This window comes from Somniosus microcephalus, chromosome 13, assembly GCF_052327205.1.
Source record: "Somniosus microcephalus isolate GS21.2 chromosome 13, FLI_Smic_1.0, whole genome shotgun sequence".
NCBI lineage: Eukaryota > Metazoa > Chordata > Chondrichthyes > Squaliformes > Somniosidae > Somniosus > Somniosus microcephalus.
The window spans coordinates 123,449,735-123,467,127 of record NC_140999.1 but is presented as its reverse complement, the minus strand read 5'-3'; the positions used below and the strand labels follow the sequence as shown (position 1 = coordinate 123,467,127).

Here is a 17,393-nt window from a genome sequence, read left to right as displayed (position 1 = left end):
TTTAGAAAGTGGCTCGCTGACATCAATTATTCCAATATGAAGTTTCTCACCCCCCATGAAGTTAATGCTTGTGCAAAATAACTGAAGTGCTAAATACTGTTCAATAGTTTGATCTAAATCCTGCCATACTTTGCAGCAAATGAACTTCAAAACAAGACAAAGTCTCAGACGCAAGGTTCAAAAATAATGGGATAAAACTCTTCAATCTGTAAGGCAGTCTCAACCCAGTGCTTAGCAGATGAACCCACAGCACAAAACTGTCCCTAATGTAGCATTAAATTGGCAATGTGACTCAGAAATCAGAGAATCAGTGTGGCAAATAGAAAATAATGCCACTCTGGTGCAACAGCTCTGTGGTTGGAGTGAGGTACGTTGCTGGGCAGATTAGAGAGAGCGTTACTCTATACCTATCCCATGATATACCTGTCCAGACAGCACTCGAGGCAGACACTAGTGTCAAAATGGGAGTGTGTCCCATTCCTCATCACCAATGGCCTTGACATTAACCCCACACGACGGGCAGGAGAGGGTTGGGGTAAACCTTCAAATGCATGAGATGTACCCCAACCTGCCATGTGTGCCCCTGTTGCTGTTTTCACTGTTGCTGGGTGTTGTTTTTTTTTTTTTTTTTTTTTTTTTTTTAAGGTGTCGCGAAGCCCACCAGTGAAATGGAGGCGGGAGCTGCCGGATCCACAAGTAAGTGTATTTCCCAGCATGCATTATGGACCAAGGGGAGCAGGACCACAGCCCGATCACCTCTCCCATCCACCACTACGTCCTCTCTTCCCCCCCTCTCCGCCACAATGCCCTCCCTCCCCACCCCCGCGATGCCCTCCCTTCCTGCCCCAATGTCATCTCTTTCTTCCCCCCAGCCCTGATGTCCTCTCTTTCTTCCCCCCAGCCTCAATATACGCTCTTTCTTCCCCCCCAGCCCCAATGTTCCCCCCTCCCTCCCCCCAGGCGAGGTTCTCTCTTCCCTCCCCTATCGCGATGTCCGACCTTCCCCACCCAAACTCCACTGCGATGTCCGACCTCCCCCCAACTCCCGATTGCCAGGGATCGTTCCGAAGGGTCGCTGGCTGAGACCTCCCGCTGCTGGTATTACCCCTGCTGCCAGCCAGGCTGTCAATTTGATGGCTGCGGGTCGGGAAACGGATAAAAAAAAATGATAGTGATGTCCTGCTGTTAAGTTTGGCAGGACCTCCGGCCTTTCAGGTTCTACAGCTGTTCCCGCACCCTCCCCGTAAATATCGGGGCCAATATCTCTTAATTGTTCATTATATTCTCATTAAAGTAAGAAAGGGAAGATAGATTATGAAAGTAAACTAGCAAAAAATATAAAAACAGATAGCAAGAGTTTCTACAGCTATATAAAAAGAAAAAGGGTGGCTAAAGTGAACGTTGGTCCCTTAGAGGATGAGACCGGGAAACTGGTGGTGGGGAACATGGAGATGGCAAAGACGCTGAACAAATATTTTGCATCAGTCTTTACAGTAGAGGACACTAAAAATATCCCAACACTGGACAAACAAGGGGCAATGGGGGGGGGGGGGGGGGGGGGAGCTAAACACGATTAAAATCACTAAGGAGATGGTACTCGGTAAAATAATGGGACTCAAGGCGGATAAATCCCCCAGACCTGATGGCCTACATCCTAGGGTCTTGAGAGAAGTGGCGGTAGGGATTGTGGATGCATTGGTGATTATTTTCCAAAACTCCCTGGACTCAGGAAAGGTCCCGGCAGATTGGAAAACTGCTAATGTAACACCCTTATTTAAGAAGGGAAGTAGACAAAAAGCTGGAAACTATAGACCAGTTAGCCTAACATCTGTGGTTGGCAAAATGTTGGAGTCCATTATTAAGGAAACAATAACAGAGCATTTGGATAAACATAATTTAATAGGACAGAGTCAGCATGGTTTTATGAAGGGGAAGTCATGTTTGACAAATTTGCTCGAATTCTTTGAGGACGTAACATACAGGGTGGATAAAGGGGAACCAGTGGATGTAGTGTATTTGGACTTCCAAAAGGCATTTGACAAGGTTCCACACAAAAGATTACTGATCAAGATAAAAAAAATCACAGGATTGGGGGTAATATACTGGCATGGGTGGAAGATTGGCTATCTAACAGAAAACAAAGCGTTGGGATAAACGGTTCATTCTCAGGATGGCAATCAGTAACTAGTGGTGTTCCGCAGGAGTCAGTGCTGGGACCCCAACTCTTTACAATCTATATTAACGATTTGGAGGAAGGGACCGAGTGCAACGTATCCAAGTTTGCCGACGATACAAAGATGGGAGGGAAAGCAGTGAGTGAGGAGGACATAAAAAAACCTGCAAAAGGACATAGACAGGCTAAGTGAGTGGGCAGAGATTTGGCAGATGGAATATAATATTGGTAAGTGTGAGGTTATGCACTTTGGCAGAAAAAATCAAAGAGCAAGTTATTATCTAAATGGAGAGAAACTGCAAAGTGCTACATTACAAAGGGATCTGGGGGTCCTGGTGCATGAAACACAAAAAGTTAGTATGCAGGTGCAGCAGGTGATCAGGAAGGCCAATGAAATCTTGGCTTTTATTGCAAAGGGGATGGAGTATAAAAACAGGGAGGTCTTGCTGCAGTTATACAGGGTATTGGTGAGGCCACACCTGGAATACTGTGCGCAGTTTTGGTTTCCATATTTAAGGAAAGATATACTTGCTCTCGAGGCGGTTCAGAGAAGGTTCACTCGGTTGATTCCGGAGATGAGGGGGTTGACGTATGAGGAAAGGTTGAGTAGGTTGGGCCTCTACTCATTGGAGTTCAGAAGAATGAGAGGCGATCTTATCGAAACATATAAGATTGTGAGGGGGCTTGATCAGGTGGATGCGGTGAGGATGTTTCCACTGATGGGTGAGACTAGAACTAGGGGGCATAATCTTAGAATAAGGGGCTGCCCTTTCAAAACTGAGATGAGGAGAAACTTCTTCACTCAGAGGGTAGTAAATCTATGGAATTTGCTACCCCAGAGAGCTGTGGAAGCTGCAACATTAAATAAATTTAAAACTGAGATAGACAATTTCCTAGCAGACAAAGGAATTAGGGGTTACGGGGAGAAGGCAGGGAATTGTACATGAGACTAGATTCGGATCAGCCATGATCCTATTGAATGGCAGAGCAGGCCCGAGGGGCCGTATGATCTACTCCTGCTCCTACTTCTTATGTTATGTACAAAAAAGAGGATGAAGCCACATTTCCACCCAATGAAGTTAAAGAAAGAGGGCACATTTGCTTATGCAATCTTACTGTAAACAGTACACCACAGTGAATTCCTACTGTACAGGATTCCCAACAGGTGACGTACATACACCAGCAAGAAGGAATTGAGTGTTGCAGGAGTTCAATGAACAATATTTACAAAGCTACATCATTTGAAATAAACATTGGTCGATTGCCATAGCAAAAAAGGTTTATAAAAATTGCCCCTCTCTCGTTTCCTCTGCCATCTGCCACTCCCTAATACGTTGTTTCACTGTTTATCTTTCTCTTCGTCTCTCACTTTCTATCCTCCTCAGTCTTTCTCCATATCTCCGACTTTAGGTCTAGCACTCTCAATGGCTCTCACACTTGCTCTCATACAAGTCTCCCTCTCACCAGTCACTGAGGTCTGCAAGCAGAGGGCGCTCCAAACTCCGATAGCCAAAAAATTGATCTAATCTCTCCCTAGAAGCCACCTCTCCATCTCTTGCCACACTACTCTCTCGCTCCTCTTGCACTTTGGTTTCTGTTTTCCTCTTCTCCACTTTTTCTGTCCCTCTGCTCTTTTATTTTATTTTCCCTCTCACCGTACAGTTTTATTCTCGTTTCCCCTTGGCTTACCCCGCAACACTTTCCTCTCTATTTCTTGCAGCATTCATAATGTCGCTGAGGGAGACCGCAAGAGAGAACAAGCAGATCGGCAGCTGGAGGAACCCAGGAAGCAGGAGGGAGTTACCAGAGTCAATGGTACACTACAGGGAGTGGGGAAGGAGCAGGCCAGGACTGCTGATACATCATGGAGAATATGCTCTAACTGGCCTTAACACCCTGGGCTAGCAAGGCAAAAAATCTGCAGAGTTCCTGCCCCTGACCACTACCTAGTGATTCTGCTGGAAAAGTTTCATGTTTGGAAGTCAGTCAAGGACAGGATGGTGCTTGGCTGTAATGCACACCTGTGGCGGAGTTTCTGGACAACACTCTCAATCTAGGCACACACATGTAACTGGGAAGCATGCAAGGCCAGGTAGGTTATGCAGCCAATGGAACATTACCCCAGCTTGACTCAGTGCCTGTGGGAAAGGGGGAAATTAATCAGTCATTTCAGACTCTGCTTCTGTATAGACCAAGTCTCCTCAATGCACCATGCTCAGTTAATCAGCACCATGCTCAAGCACGTGTTATGCTGTAGCACAACGTAACCTTAGAGTCAGACCTACCTGCTGTTTCCAAGAGCCTGAATGTGGGTTAGTAGATGCATTTTGAATGTGTACCTCTTCTTAAAAGATTTCCCACACTGCAATAAAAGGGTTAGATTATGAGGACAGGTTGCATAGACTAGGCTTGTATTCCCTTGAATATAGAAGAAGATTAAAGGGTGATCTAATTGAGGTGTTTAAGATGATCAAAGGAGTTGATAGAGAAACTATATCCTCGGGTGGGGGAGTCCAGAACAAGGGGGCGTAACCTTCAAATTAGAGCTGGACTGTTCAGGGGTGATGTCAGAAAGCACTTCACACAAAGACTAGTGCAAATCAGGAACTCTCTCCCCCCAAAAAGCTGTTGAAGCTGGAGGTTAATTGAAAATTTGAAAACGGAGATGGATAGATTTTTGTTAAATTAAGGGTTATGGAACCAAGGCAGGTAGATGGAGTTAAGATACAGATCAGCCACAATCTAATTGAATGTCGGAACAGGCTCGAGGGGCTGAATGATCAACTCCTGTTCCTGTGATTAAATAGAGCTTTACACGGCTGGCAGCATGATGAAATGTCAATTATAAAACCATGTGCAATACAACCGTGTCAAAGAGGCAAAGTATCAGAACAGTCTTTTGTCTATTAGGTGGTATAACAGTTCTAGGTAATGTACTTGGGAGAATAAACATTGTTTTTTTTGTGAATAAGTTAGAAGACCTGCATTTACAGGAAACCACAGGAGTAAGAGGTGCACCAACCTTAACACACATGTGCGGCTTTTCGGCACTGTGTGTTTTTAAGTGCTGCGTTAGCCTCTTCTGCATGGGATAGACCCGATAGCACACAGGACAAGGGTAGGAATTCACCTTGGGCACCTGCGGGGAAAATTCACAGCAAGAATCAATTAAAGCTAGGAAAACAAGAGAAAGTCCTTAACACACAGAGTTTGTTACAAATCGATTTAAGTATCTTAAATCATAAAAAGGATAAAAAAGCCTGGCAATCTGTAATAAAAACAAAAAAACACTGGAAATACACAGCAGGGCAGTCAGCATCTGTAAATGAGTACAGGTTAGCCTTTCAGGCATAATCTGTTCGGATGAAGGGTAATTCATGCCTGAAATATTACCAGGTCTTCTCTCTTTGCATATGCTAACTGACCTGCTGTGTATTTCCAGCATGCTTGTTTTCGTTAGCTCCTTTAAAGCCGATAATGCTGCTTTTATTGGCTCAAGTAGTCACAGATATGCAACGGGGACAATAGATTAGTCATTTTATATGGATTTTGTGCTAAAAAAAAATACAAGAGTTGCAGCATGTGGAAATATTAGTCAGTTACTCAATGAGCTTATTAAAATAAAATAGAAACTAGCAGCAGTTCCTAGATGGATCATACTGCAGTCTCTAGATTTGCCCAGTAGAGAGCAGGAACAGATCCACTTTCTGCAATAAAAACGGAATTTGCTAGAGTAAGCAGGTCTGCTACACGGACGAGAAAGGCTATTCAGCCCATTTTAGTTCAGCTACCAAACAGATTAGACAGCCCCGCCCCTCCTGCCCGTTGCAGCATCCAATTAAAAACAGTACTCCCAGGGTTTCTGCTTCCACGGCCCTACCCGGCAGCCCATGCCACGTTTTAATCATTGTGTGACGAACACTCTGACTTGTCTTTTATTAGTTTGGCCCTTTGTCCCCTTATCCAATGCTCAGTTTCCAGGTCTACCTTTTCCATACTATTTAGCTCGGTCTGTGGGATCAGCTCTCATTCATCTCCTTTTGAGGCTGAGAAGCCACAGTCTCTTCAGTCTTTCCTCCTACCTTAGTCTACTGACCAGCCATGTGCAGTTACTGGTAATGCAATTCTGAAACAGTCACCTCAGGAGTTGCTTCTAACTCTACAGGGTGTATTGAGCCTCAAATCCTTAAATGGCAAACACCAGATCAGCTAGTGAAGTGAAAAGTGCTTTTACCTTTCAAATAAGTTTACAGAAAAGAATTGTCAAAAATGTTCCTTTTAGCATCTGCCCGTAGAACACATCAACCCACGAAAAGAGTGAATCAGAGCAACTCCAGTCGAGGATCATCTCTGTACCTAGACTGGACTGCAGCAGGGTCACAAATGAGACGGTTAAATACTCCATCTCACTGCCATGTTGCTGCTTAAACAGGCAAGGCTGGGATTAGGGATGCCAGGTCTGGGGATTTGAACAAGTTTTCCATTTTCAGGAAGTGTCTGCATCCAGTGTCCTACTGGACTAAAGCTGTAAACCCACACGAGTACCCAATTAAACCTCTCTTTTTAAGGCATTTCCCCCCCCCCCCCACCCCCTTTCTTTTTCAATCTGCCCACACTAAACACCATCGCCAGGAGGTGGCTGACATTGTTCCCAGGCCTCCACTGCCCGAGGTCGGATGGCAGAAGGCACAACTGCAGCCCAAGTTCACTGCAATTTACTGATAACACCAATTTGGGAGGGGTGGCAAACTATGACGAGGATTGTGAATGACTGCAAGAGCAGAGATAGACTAGCAGGATGGGCAGATAGATGGAAAGTGCAGAGAAATGTGAAATAATACATGTAGAAGAAAGAATAGGGCAAGTTCATACATCATAAATTGTAAAATGTAAGTATAGAGGATCTGAGGGACCTTGGTGTACAGACCCACAGGTTATTAAAAGGAACAGTGAACACAGGTGGCCATGAAAAGGCATATGGACTCTGGTTTTGTATCTAGAGGCATAGAATACAAAAGCAAGGAGTTAGAATATTGTGCGCACTTTTTGGCACCTTCTCATTATAGGAAGAAGTATCTAAAAGTAATTGAATCTGTGCTGCACATTTCCTTCGGATATTACCAGGGTTGAGGGGTTTACAGAAATGAAGACAGACTTGAGAAGTTATTTCCCTCCGCCACCACCACCACAACCCTCCCCCCACCAAAAAAACTGGAGCGGAGAAGATTGAGGGGAAACCTCAAAAAGGTATTCAAGACTATAATAACAAATATTGAAAGAGTGTCATCACTGGCTGATGACATGCTAACAAGAGGGCACTAATGTAAGATGATCACAAAAAGAATTAAAAGGTAGATAAAATATATTTACATAGAGAATGCAGAATTCGCTGCAGAAAATACATTAAAAAAAAAATAGGAATATTAAAAAAGAGAGTATTGGGAGCATGGAGGAGAGCGAGATTAGACTCGGTGGTTCATGTAGAGGGAAAAGCCAGTATAGACTTGATGGGCTCAACAGCCTGTTTCTGTGCTGCAACCTTCTATTATTCCTCTATAGGGGAGGGAAGTAACTGGTTTTCTCCTGTGCTCTCCTACAGCAGGATGATTGAGAGCAGTAAACCAGAAAGTGTAGGCATAAAATGGGTTTCCCAAAACCGAGTGAAGACTCCCACGTGCTGAATCACAGTGACATTCATTTCAGTTCTGATAAAAATATAAAACTCTTCACACTTAACCTCTTCAGCAGAAAGCTGAAATGTGTCCTGCACAAAACAACTTGCATTTATATAGCACCTTAAACATAGTAAAAGATTCCAAGGCGCTTCACAGGAGAGTTATCAAACAACATTTGACACCAAGCCACATACGGAGATATTAGGGCAGGTGACCAAAAACTTGGTCAAAGAGGATCCCTATTCTGATACGATAGCAAAATACTGCAGATGTTGGAAATCCGAAATAACAACAGAAAATGCTGGAAAAGCTCAGCAGGTCAGGCAACATCCGTGGAGAGAAATTTGAGTTGACGTTTCGGGTTTGACCCTTCTTCAAAACTGGAGAGAAAAGGAACTAGATCCCTATTCTGTTGTTTTTGTTGGGCACTTGGATACAGATCTCCACAGCTTTCAGATACCTGCTGCAAGCCACTGCACATCTGACACTTTGCCTCTACGTAAACACAAGGAAAAATAAAGTGAATCCCAGTCCAGAATCAGATTTCCTGGGATCACCAGCCATTGTTTTTAATCCAAGTCAAGAAAGTGAGTAAGTGAAAGATTGGATTAAACTGTAAACTGTATTTGATAGAATTGCTGATCTCGGTAAGCAAAATACCCGACCTTTGGTCAGCCTAGTTAACAAATGCTGAAAATGTACTATTTACAATCGCTATCGATGACTTAGATAAGGGGACAGAGTGTAATGTATCCAAGTTTGTTGACAATACAAAACTAGGTGGAAAAGTAAGCTGTGAGGAGGATGCAAAAGGACATAGACAGGTTAAGTGAGTAGAGTATAATGTGGGGAAATGGTAAGAATAGAAAATATTTTTTTTTTTTTTTTTTTATAAAAAGAGACTAGTAAAGGTTGGTATTCAGAGGGATTTGGATATCCTTGTACACGAATCACAAAGTTAACATGCAGGTATAGCAAGCAATTACGAAGGGAAATGGTATGTTTGCCTTTATTGCAAGGGGGTTGGAGTATAAGAGTAAGGAAGTATGCTGCAATTATATAGGGCTTTGTTGAGACCACACCTGGAGAACTGTGTAGTTTTGGTCTCCTTATCGGAGGAAGGATATACTTGCCTTGGAGGCAGTGCAACGAAGGTTCACTAGATTGATTCCTGGGATGAGAGGGTTGTCCTATGAGGAGAGACCGAGTAGAATGGGCCTTTATTCTCTGGTGTTTAGAAGAAGAGGTGATCTCACTAAAATGTATAAAATTCTTAGAAGGCTTGACGGTGTAGATGCTGAAAGGCTGTTCCCCCCCTGGCTGGAGAGTCTAGAACTAGGGGTCATAGTCTCAGGATAAGGGGTCAACCATTTAGGTCTGAGATGAGGAGAAATTTCTTCACTCAGTGGGTTGTGAATCATTGGAATTCTCTACCCCAAAGGGCTGCGAATGCTCAGTCGTTGAGTACATTCAAGATGGAGATCGATCGATTTTTGGACACGAAGGGAATCGAGGGATTTGGGGATAGTGGGAAAGTGGTTAAGGTGGAAGAGCAGCCATGATCTTATTGGATGGTGGAGCAGGCTCGAAGGACCGTATGGCCTACTCCTGCTCCCATTTCTTACGTTCTTATATACTTTAGCAATAGATGGACATTCTGTAGCTGAATTTGGAGACAGAATATACAAGCACCATTGTAATGTATTTGCAGTGGCCATTAATAGTCAAAAGAAGTGTAAAAATCAGAGCCCAAACTTGTTCACAATGAACCGGTCAGAGGGGTGGGGAAAGCGTTTTTATAGCTGTGTCTAAATGAGTCAAAAAAAAGGGATCCAAATTGATGATGAAATAATCAATAAAAAGTTCTTTGGGAAAAGGATCTCTCCAATCTTGATATACAAGGAAAGATTCTGCTTTAGCTGTGCATTGGATTGTTTAGTAGTTAGGCTTTGGGACTAAACAAAGTCACTGGACTGTGAAGGTCATAATCTTTCAAAGGGCCGGCACAGGCACGATGAGCCAAATGGCCTCCTTCTGTGCTGCAACATTCTATGATAATCATAGAGCAATCAGGGGAATTGCTTTGCATCTGGAAGAGGGAGAGAGAGAGAGAGACCAATGCTGGAGGCAGAAAGTGTAAATTTTATTATTTGAAAGAACCATTGTTTAAAAAGTTTAACCCTTCCTGCATTTACACCTAGCTTGGAGCTGTCCCATTGTTTTAAAGTTTGCTCAAGTCCAGGATGGGAGTCGATCAGATGTTGCGAATTGCCAATCAGGGCAATTAAAAGAAATCTGGACAAAATTATAATAAAATGTAACTATGATTAAGTGTGACTAAAAAGTGTGACAGAAGTAAATGCTGCACTTACAGGAAGAGCGTGCTATCCAAGATTTTTTTTTTTTTTTTTTTACAGCAATGGTGGTGTGAACCTGGCTCCGAATTCATGATTGACAATTCCCTGTTGATCCCAACCTTAGTTAGTATTGGCCATAATAAAAAGTTCCTCCTTTATCCTCCTCTAGTTCTGGAAGTTCACTTAGTGGTATTTCAGCATCTACCATATAGGTCAAAACAGAAGCCAATACACTTTATGCACTTCTTGTGAATATTTTTAATTCATCACCTGAAACCACTTCCCACCACCTCAGACAAACTGGCAATATTTCACCCTAGTGTTATACAGCTCTAAATACTCTCTCAAGATATATTAAGTTTGGAAAAAAAATTGCAATGGTATCGTTCAGTATTTGCAGGGTTTATGTGGATGTGTGGTATTCTTTGCAGCGATTTGATACAACGGAGCAGCTTGCCAGGCCAGTTCAGGGGACAGTTAAGAGTCAACCACTTTGGTGTAGGTGTAGGACTGAAGTCACATATAGGCCACACTGGGTAAGGAAATGGCAGGTTTCCCTCCCTAAATTACATTAGTGAACTACAGGAAACTCTTTTTTATCCGGCACCGACGGGACCGGCATGGTGCCGGCTTATCAAGAAGTCCGGATTACAGAGAGTTATAGTTAAAAGGTACGAGAGCTCCGTACACAGCAACAAATCCAGCTTCCCTGTTGCTTAGCAACAGCTGCAGAAACCCCGGACACAGACCAAGCGTCCCTGTTGCTTAGCAACAAGTGCAGAAACCCCCGATTACACAGCCAAGAATCAAGGAACGGCCACTAATATGAAGAAAAACTTAACTGAACCTACTCCTAAATTTTGCCGGTTAACAGAGATTTCCGGTTTTTTGGGTGCTGGTAAATCAAGAGTTTCCTGTAGCTGGATTTTTACGACATTCCAACAACTTCAGTGTCATTTTTAATTTTTTTTTTTTATTGATACCAGCTTTTTATTTCCAGATTTAAAAAAACAACTGAATTCAAATTCTTAAACTGCCATGGTGGGATTTTAACTCACGGTCTCCATCCAGGCCTCTGGATTACTAGTCACTATAATCACTACACTACTGTACCCTTATCAACAGTCTAAAGTTTGAATTTCCCATTACACGTCCTTGGTGTCACCACCCGTCTGATTTTGAGCAAAACCGTCCAGTTTTTAAACAGACTGTCCAAAAATGGGAAAGGGTTTGATAGGGTAGACACAAAGATGATGTTTCCACTTCTGGGGGAGACCAATACTAGTGGCCATAAGATAGTCACATAAGATAGGTAATTCAGGAGAAACTTATTTCGCCAGAGAGTGGTGAGAATGTGGAACTCGCTACCACAGGGAGTGGTTGAGGCAAATAGCATAGAAGCATTTAAGGGGTAGCTAGATAAGTACACGAGGGAGAAAGGAATAGGTTATGCTGATAGGGTTAGATGAAGTGGGGTGGGAGGAGGCTTGTGTGGAGCATAAACATTGGCATTGACCAGTTGGGGTTGAATGGCTGGTTTCTGTGCTGTAAATTCTATGTAATGTCTTGAGATGTAAACCAGAAATCCATTTTTCTATGTTGTTTTGTTTTATGGTGTATTTGTTACAAATGATCACATTTATAAATAAATAATTTGCACGACCAGCAAAGCAAACATCAGAACTGAAGCTACAAACAAATGCTTTGCTTTGCTCCATTTGGATTTGAAAAGTGACAACACCACAGTTCGGATACTAGTCATAGTAGAGAAGGGAAAAGAACAAAGAAACACATTTCTGTAGATGCACCCACTCATTTCCCGCTAAACATATGGTTACCATTAATGTTCTACCCAATTCTTGTAAATACTTAATGAGGACTCACCAGGTCAGCTTTCTTTTTCCTGCAAGGAAAAAGAGAGAAAACAAAGTCACACATAATTAAATATTCTCTGGGAAAGATAAGTAAGCATACTCTGCATTCATGTTGTCCTGTTAGGGCTTCTTAGCTTCAAATGCTTGGTCGCAGTCAGCACACTTGTAGACCACATTGGATAGCTTATGCAAATGGGTCTCCACATAGCACTTTGTAAGGTTGACACTTGATCACCACAGCACTCAAAAGGTCCACAATCTTAAAGCAGCCAGTAGCGGGTGTTGGCAACAAGCTCACTGACAGACAGTGAATTTTATTACTATGGTAATCAATATTTACCCTCATGCTTCTGTGACAGTCAAGACTGAGGGTAAGGAGGTAAAAAGGAATAGATTGCTGGTCAAGGGGATAGTTCTTAAAAGCTATTGCATAATTTTGTTATAATGTTAAATCAAATTCATCAACGTAAAAGCAACAACTAATGGTCTTCTAGAGTTAGTTGTAACTAGAGCCAACAGTAGGAATGTCATAGTTTAATAGTCAATATTAAAGATTACTATTAATGCTATCAATTTACTCCCTAAAAATGAAACTTTTCAAACCATCACCAGGGTGTCAATGGTTGGAGAGAAAAATCAGGAAAAGGTGAGGTATTGATAGAGGGAGGTGGTGAGGTATTGGTAGAGGGAGGTGGGGAGGTACTGGTAGAGGGAGGTGGGGAGGTACTGATAGAGGTTGAGATAGAGAAACAAGAAAAGCAAACATTTGGCAGATGGAGTATAATGTGGGAAAGTGCGAGGTTATCCACTTTGGCAGGAAAAATAAAAAAAAATTATTTAAATGGAGAGAGATTACAAAATGCTATAGTTTAGAGGGACCTGGGGGTCCTTGTGCATGAAACACAAAAAGTTAGCATGCAGGTACAGCAAGTAATCAAAAAGGCAAATGGAATGTTGGCCTTTATTGCAAGGGGGTTGGAGTGTAAAAGCAGGGAAGTCCTGCTACAACTGTACAGGGTATTGGTGAGACCATACCTTGAGAACTGCGTACAGTTTTGGTCTCCTTATTTAAGGAAGGATATACTTGCATTGGAGGCAGTTCAGAGACGATTCACTAGGTTAATTCCAGAGATGAGGGGGTTGACTTATGAGGAAAGGTTGAGCAGGTTGGGCCAATACTCATTGGAATTTAGAAGAATGAGGTGTGATCTTATTGAAACATAAGATACTGAGGGGGCTCAACAAGGTAGATGCAGAGAGGATGTTTCCCCTCGTGGGGAAATCTAGAATGTGGGGGCATAGTTTCAGAATAACAGGTCGCCCTTTTAGAACGGAGATGAGGAGGAATTTCTTTTCTCAGAGGGTCGTAAATCTGTGGAATACTCTGCCCCAGAGACCCGTGGAAGCTGGATCATTAAATACATTTAAGGTGGAGATAGACAGATTTTTGCAAGATAAAAGGAGTGAAGGGTTATGGGGAGTGGGCAGGGAAGTGGCTTTGATCCCAAGATCAGCCACGATCTTATTGAATGGCGGAGCAGGCTCGAGGGGCCAAGTGGCCTATTCCTGCTCCTATTTATTATGTTCTTAAAATAGTGATACATGTTTGGCTTTCAAATCCCATGCATCACCACCCTGAGCATCACGTCAGTATTATACCGCAGTGATATCATCATTTCATAGGCTTCAGTCAGTGTGGTTTGTATTATAATCTGCTACTAATATGATTTCATTTTACAAACTGTAGCCTATATAATCACATCGAGTTGGTGAACAGTCAGAAATAAGTCCAATTTAATCTCTGGGTTTGGAGGTAGAACCTTCATATATTTTTCCTTAATTCACACAATTCTTTTTCTTTAAGTTTTAAATTTTGAGTTTGGATGAAATAGGAAAGCTACTCTGGTACCAGGATTCACATGAGACACAGGTTTGTTTTTTCGCTTACCTCTCCTTAGTGTGAATCGAGGAGTGCCGGAGGACGTCCTTCTTGTACACACTTGTATAATCGCATTCCTCACATTTGTACGGCTTTGTTCCCACATGATTAAACATGTGCTCCTGTTAGACAAGAAGTGAGGTTATCATAAAAACTAAACAGTGCACTAAAGCAAGCTTTCTCCTTCACTTAAAAAAAATTGCATTTTACCTTCATTCTCCCTCCCTCTTGTCTCACCCACATGCAGTCCAGCTGTGAATTAATGTTTATAAATTTCTCCCCCTGCTCCCGAAGGAGTGACTCAGGCTGAGGTAAAGCTCCCACTGGCAGCAGCAACCCTCCACAGTCTTGGTCAAGGGCTCATTCGCCATATGCTAGGCCAGACTTGGTTCTTGTGCTCAGGCTACGTGACCATAGGGGTTACCACAGACAAGCCCAATACTGTCCTTCCCCAATGTCCCTCTCATCCCAGGACACGATCACTGAGCAGTGGTCAGAATTTTAAACTCTGGGCAGATTTCCCTTCCTTAGCTATAGGAAGTTGAGGCCAATTCTAGCATGGCAACTGCATTCCCAGAAAAGATCAACTGCTTCACTACAGTTTGTAGATTTGAATTTTGTAGAAGTCCAGCTGATATTAACACCACTGTCAAAAATGTAAAGTGCAGAGTAAAGCTCCCGCAACTCTGTCCCAACGACATGTCTTCCCCCCCCCCCAATTTCCCATTCCAACCCTTCGTAGTCCTGTCCGAGTGATGTAACCAATTATTGCTAAATTACAGGAAGTTTTGCGCTGTAGGCCTATACCCACTATGAACTAGACTGAGCCTGCCCACATTCACTTTCACATAGGACCCTTGCAACCAGAGAAGGCTTCTGCCTATCTGCTGGGCTGAATTTGAACCCAGGTCTGAGCTGACAGGCCAGTGTCTACCCCACCATGATATAGATCCTGCCTTTTCAGCTACAGTCGGTATACGGATGCAGGAAAAGTGTGGGGGGGGGGGGGAATGGAGAAGAGGAAGCAAGTAATAAAAAGGGAAGTAGGATTCCATGGCGGTGCGCTTCCTTTTGTGCAAAAGTACTATTTCTGACATTTCATATGGGATCCTTGGCTTTATAAATTGAGGCAGAGTACAAAAGCAAGGAAGTTATGCTAACCTTTATAAGACACTGGTTAGGCCTCAGCTGGAGTTGTGTGTCCAATTCTGGGCACCACACTTTAGGAAGGATGTCAAGGGTTTGGAGAGGGTGCAGAGGAGATTTACTAGAATGGTACCAGGGATGAGGGACTTCAGTTATGTGGAGAAACTGGAGAATCTGGAATTATTTTCCCTAGTGCAGAGACAGTTAAGGGGAGATTTAATATAGAGGTGTACAAAATTATGAGTGGTTTTGATGGAGTAAATAAGGACAAACTGTTTCTACTGGCAGGAGGGTCGATAACTAGAGGACACAGATTTAAGGTAATTGGCAAAAGAACTAGAGGGGAGAGGAGGAGAAATGTTTTCACGCAGCAAGATGTTATGATCTGGAATGCATTACCTGAAAGGGTGGAGGAAGCAGATTCAATAGTAACTTTCAAAAAGAAATTAGATATATACTTGAAGGGGAAACAAGTGCAGGGCTATGGGGGAAAGAGCAGGGGAGTGGGACTAATTGGATAGCTCTTCCAAAGAGCTGGCACAGACATGATGGGCCAAATGGCCTCCTTCTGTGCTACATCATTCTATGATAATCATAGAGCAATCAGGGGAATTGCTTTGCATCTGGAAGAGAGAGAGAGAGAGAGAGAGAGAGAGAGAGAGAGAGAGAGAGAGAGAGAGAGCCCAATGCTGGAGGCAGAAAGTGTAAATTTTATTATTTGTAAGAACCATAGTTTAAAAAGTTTAATCCTTCCTGCATTTACACCTAGCTTGGAGCTGTCCCATTGTTTTTAAATTTGCTCAAGTCCAGGATGGGAGTCGATCACATGTTGCAAATCGCCAATCAGGGTAATTAAAAGAAATCTGGACAAAATTATAACAAAATGTAACTATGATTACGTGTGACAGAAGTAAATGCTGCACTTACAGGAAGAGCACGCTATGATTCTACATGGCATTTTATCAGTGTTAACATAGGCCAAGAGAGATGCTGCCAACACATGTATATTAAACGTACATTTTAACATGACGTAAACACACAGTAAACTCATGAGCATATGGAAGATTATGGAACGTGTATAGTCTTCAAATCAAACACCTCAGTGGCCACATTAGCAGGTATCCAGACATTCTCCAATGCCAACCACACCATCACTCACCATGTTGTCCAACAGTTCTTCAAGATAGAATGGACACAACAGTGCAGTGCAGTGCACAAGAGCAGCAGAGCACAGAGCGAACGCAGGCCACATTTTGGTGGCTATGTTTTAACATTTCTTTTGACAGTCTTAATGACATGGCTGCCAAAATGGTAGACGAAGAGGAAGAACTGAGTCATATCAAGAGCTATTAAATTTTAAAAAAATCAGCAAAAGATTTAAATGACAAAATCCCAAATGGAAGATTGGGGAGAAAATGAGAGAACATGGGCCACATTATAGCCAAACAGTGATTCGTTAAGGCCCGATTGTTAATGCCAACAGATGTTCGCATACTTCAGTTTAAGTTATCGCTGACCTTGAGCGATGACCACCGCTTGCACCGATAGCTGCACTGCAGGCACTTGAAGCATTCTGGATCATTCCCCTCGTGCGAGTCGATGTGAAACCTCAAGTCTTCTTGTGTCAAGAAGCGGGAGCCGCAGATCCAACAGTGGTGGGGCCTCATCAGGGGCTTGCTGGATCTGTAGTAATTGTACCTGTGTACGCACACACACAAGTTTTCATTCAGACTTTAAAATATAAATTTTTAAAATTTTATTCCACAAGTACAAATATTTGCTCATTTTATCAGTCTGAAAAGATGAATGCACCAGTTATCCAGAATTTACACTCAATACAGAATGTGACAAAGATTTTTTTTTTTTTTTTTTAAACCGACCTCAGAACTTGGATTTCCTTTTCTCTTTCAAGAGAAGGAGGAATTTTTCAGTGGAATTATAGGTTGGGAACTGAATATATTTTAAGTGTATATTTGGGAGAAGGGGCGTAGAGAAAAGAATTCTGTTTTCTAAGTTCCTTACTCAAAAATATCAGGTATCAACAACATTATCGTCAGGTGGTAGATATCTTGAAAAATCCTTAGATTATGGACAGAGGGTGGTGAGAGCCCATATCCGGGTAGCTTTACCTATCTTGGTGGTTTCTGGAGGCCTGCTCTGCTCACTATGAAGGTGAATATGGGGGAGCAGCCAAAAGATGCCCAAGAGTGCCCAGCTAGAGGGGGGTCT

General features: G+C 42.7%; 1 protein-coding gene across 5 annotated transcripts in view; it reads right to left on the bottom strand.

Annotated features, from left to right (window-relative positions):
- Window positions 1-17,393, bottom strand: part of znf335 (zinc finger protein 335) — an 84,124-nt gene that overhangs the window by 37,340 nt on the left and 29,391 nt on the right. For 4 of the 5 annotated variants that reach the window (XM_086005259.1, XM_086005263.1, XM_086005260.1 and 1 more), the window contains exons 9-13: window positions 16,682-16,862; window positions 14,028-14,140; window positions 12,090-12,108; window positions 5,196-5,312; window positions 4,459-4,535 (exon numbers count right to left, since the gene is read on the bottom strand). In XM_086005259.1, the coding sequence (XP_085861385.1) occupies window positions 4,459-4,535; window positions 5,196-5,312; window positions 12,090-12,108; window positions 14,028-14,140; window positions 16,682-16,862 (507 nt within the window). The remainder of the gene's footprint in view (window positions 1-4,458; window positions 4,536-5,195; window positions 5,313-12,089; window positions 12,109-14,027; window positions 14,141-16,681; window positions 16,863-17,393) is intronic. The other variant, XM_086005262.1, reaches the window with a different exon arrangement.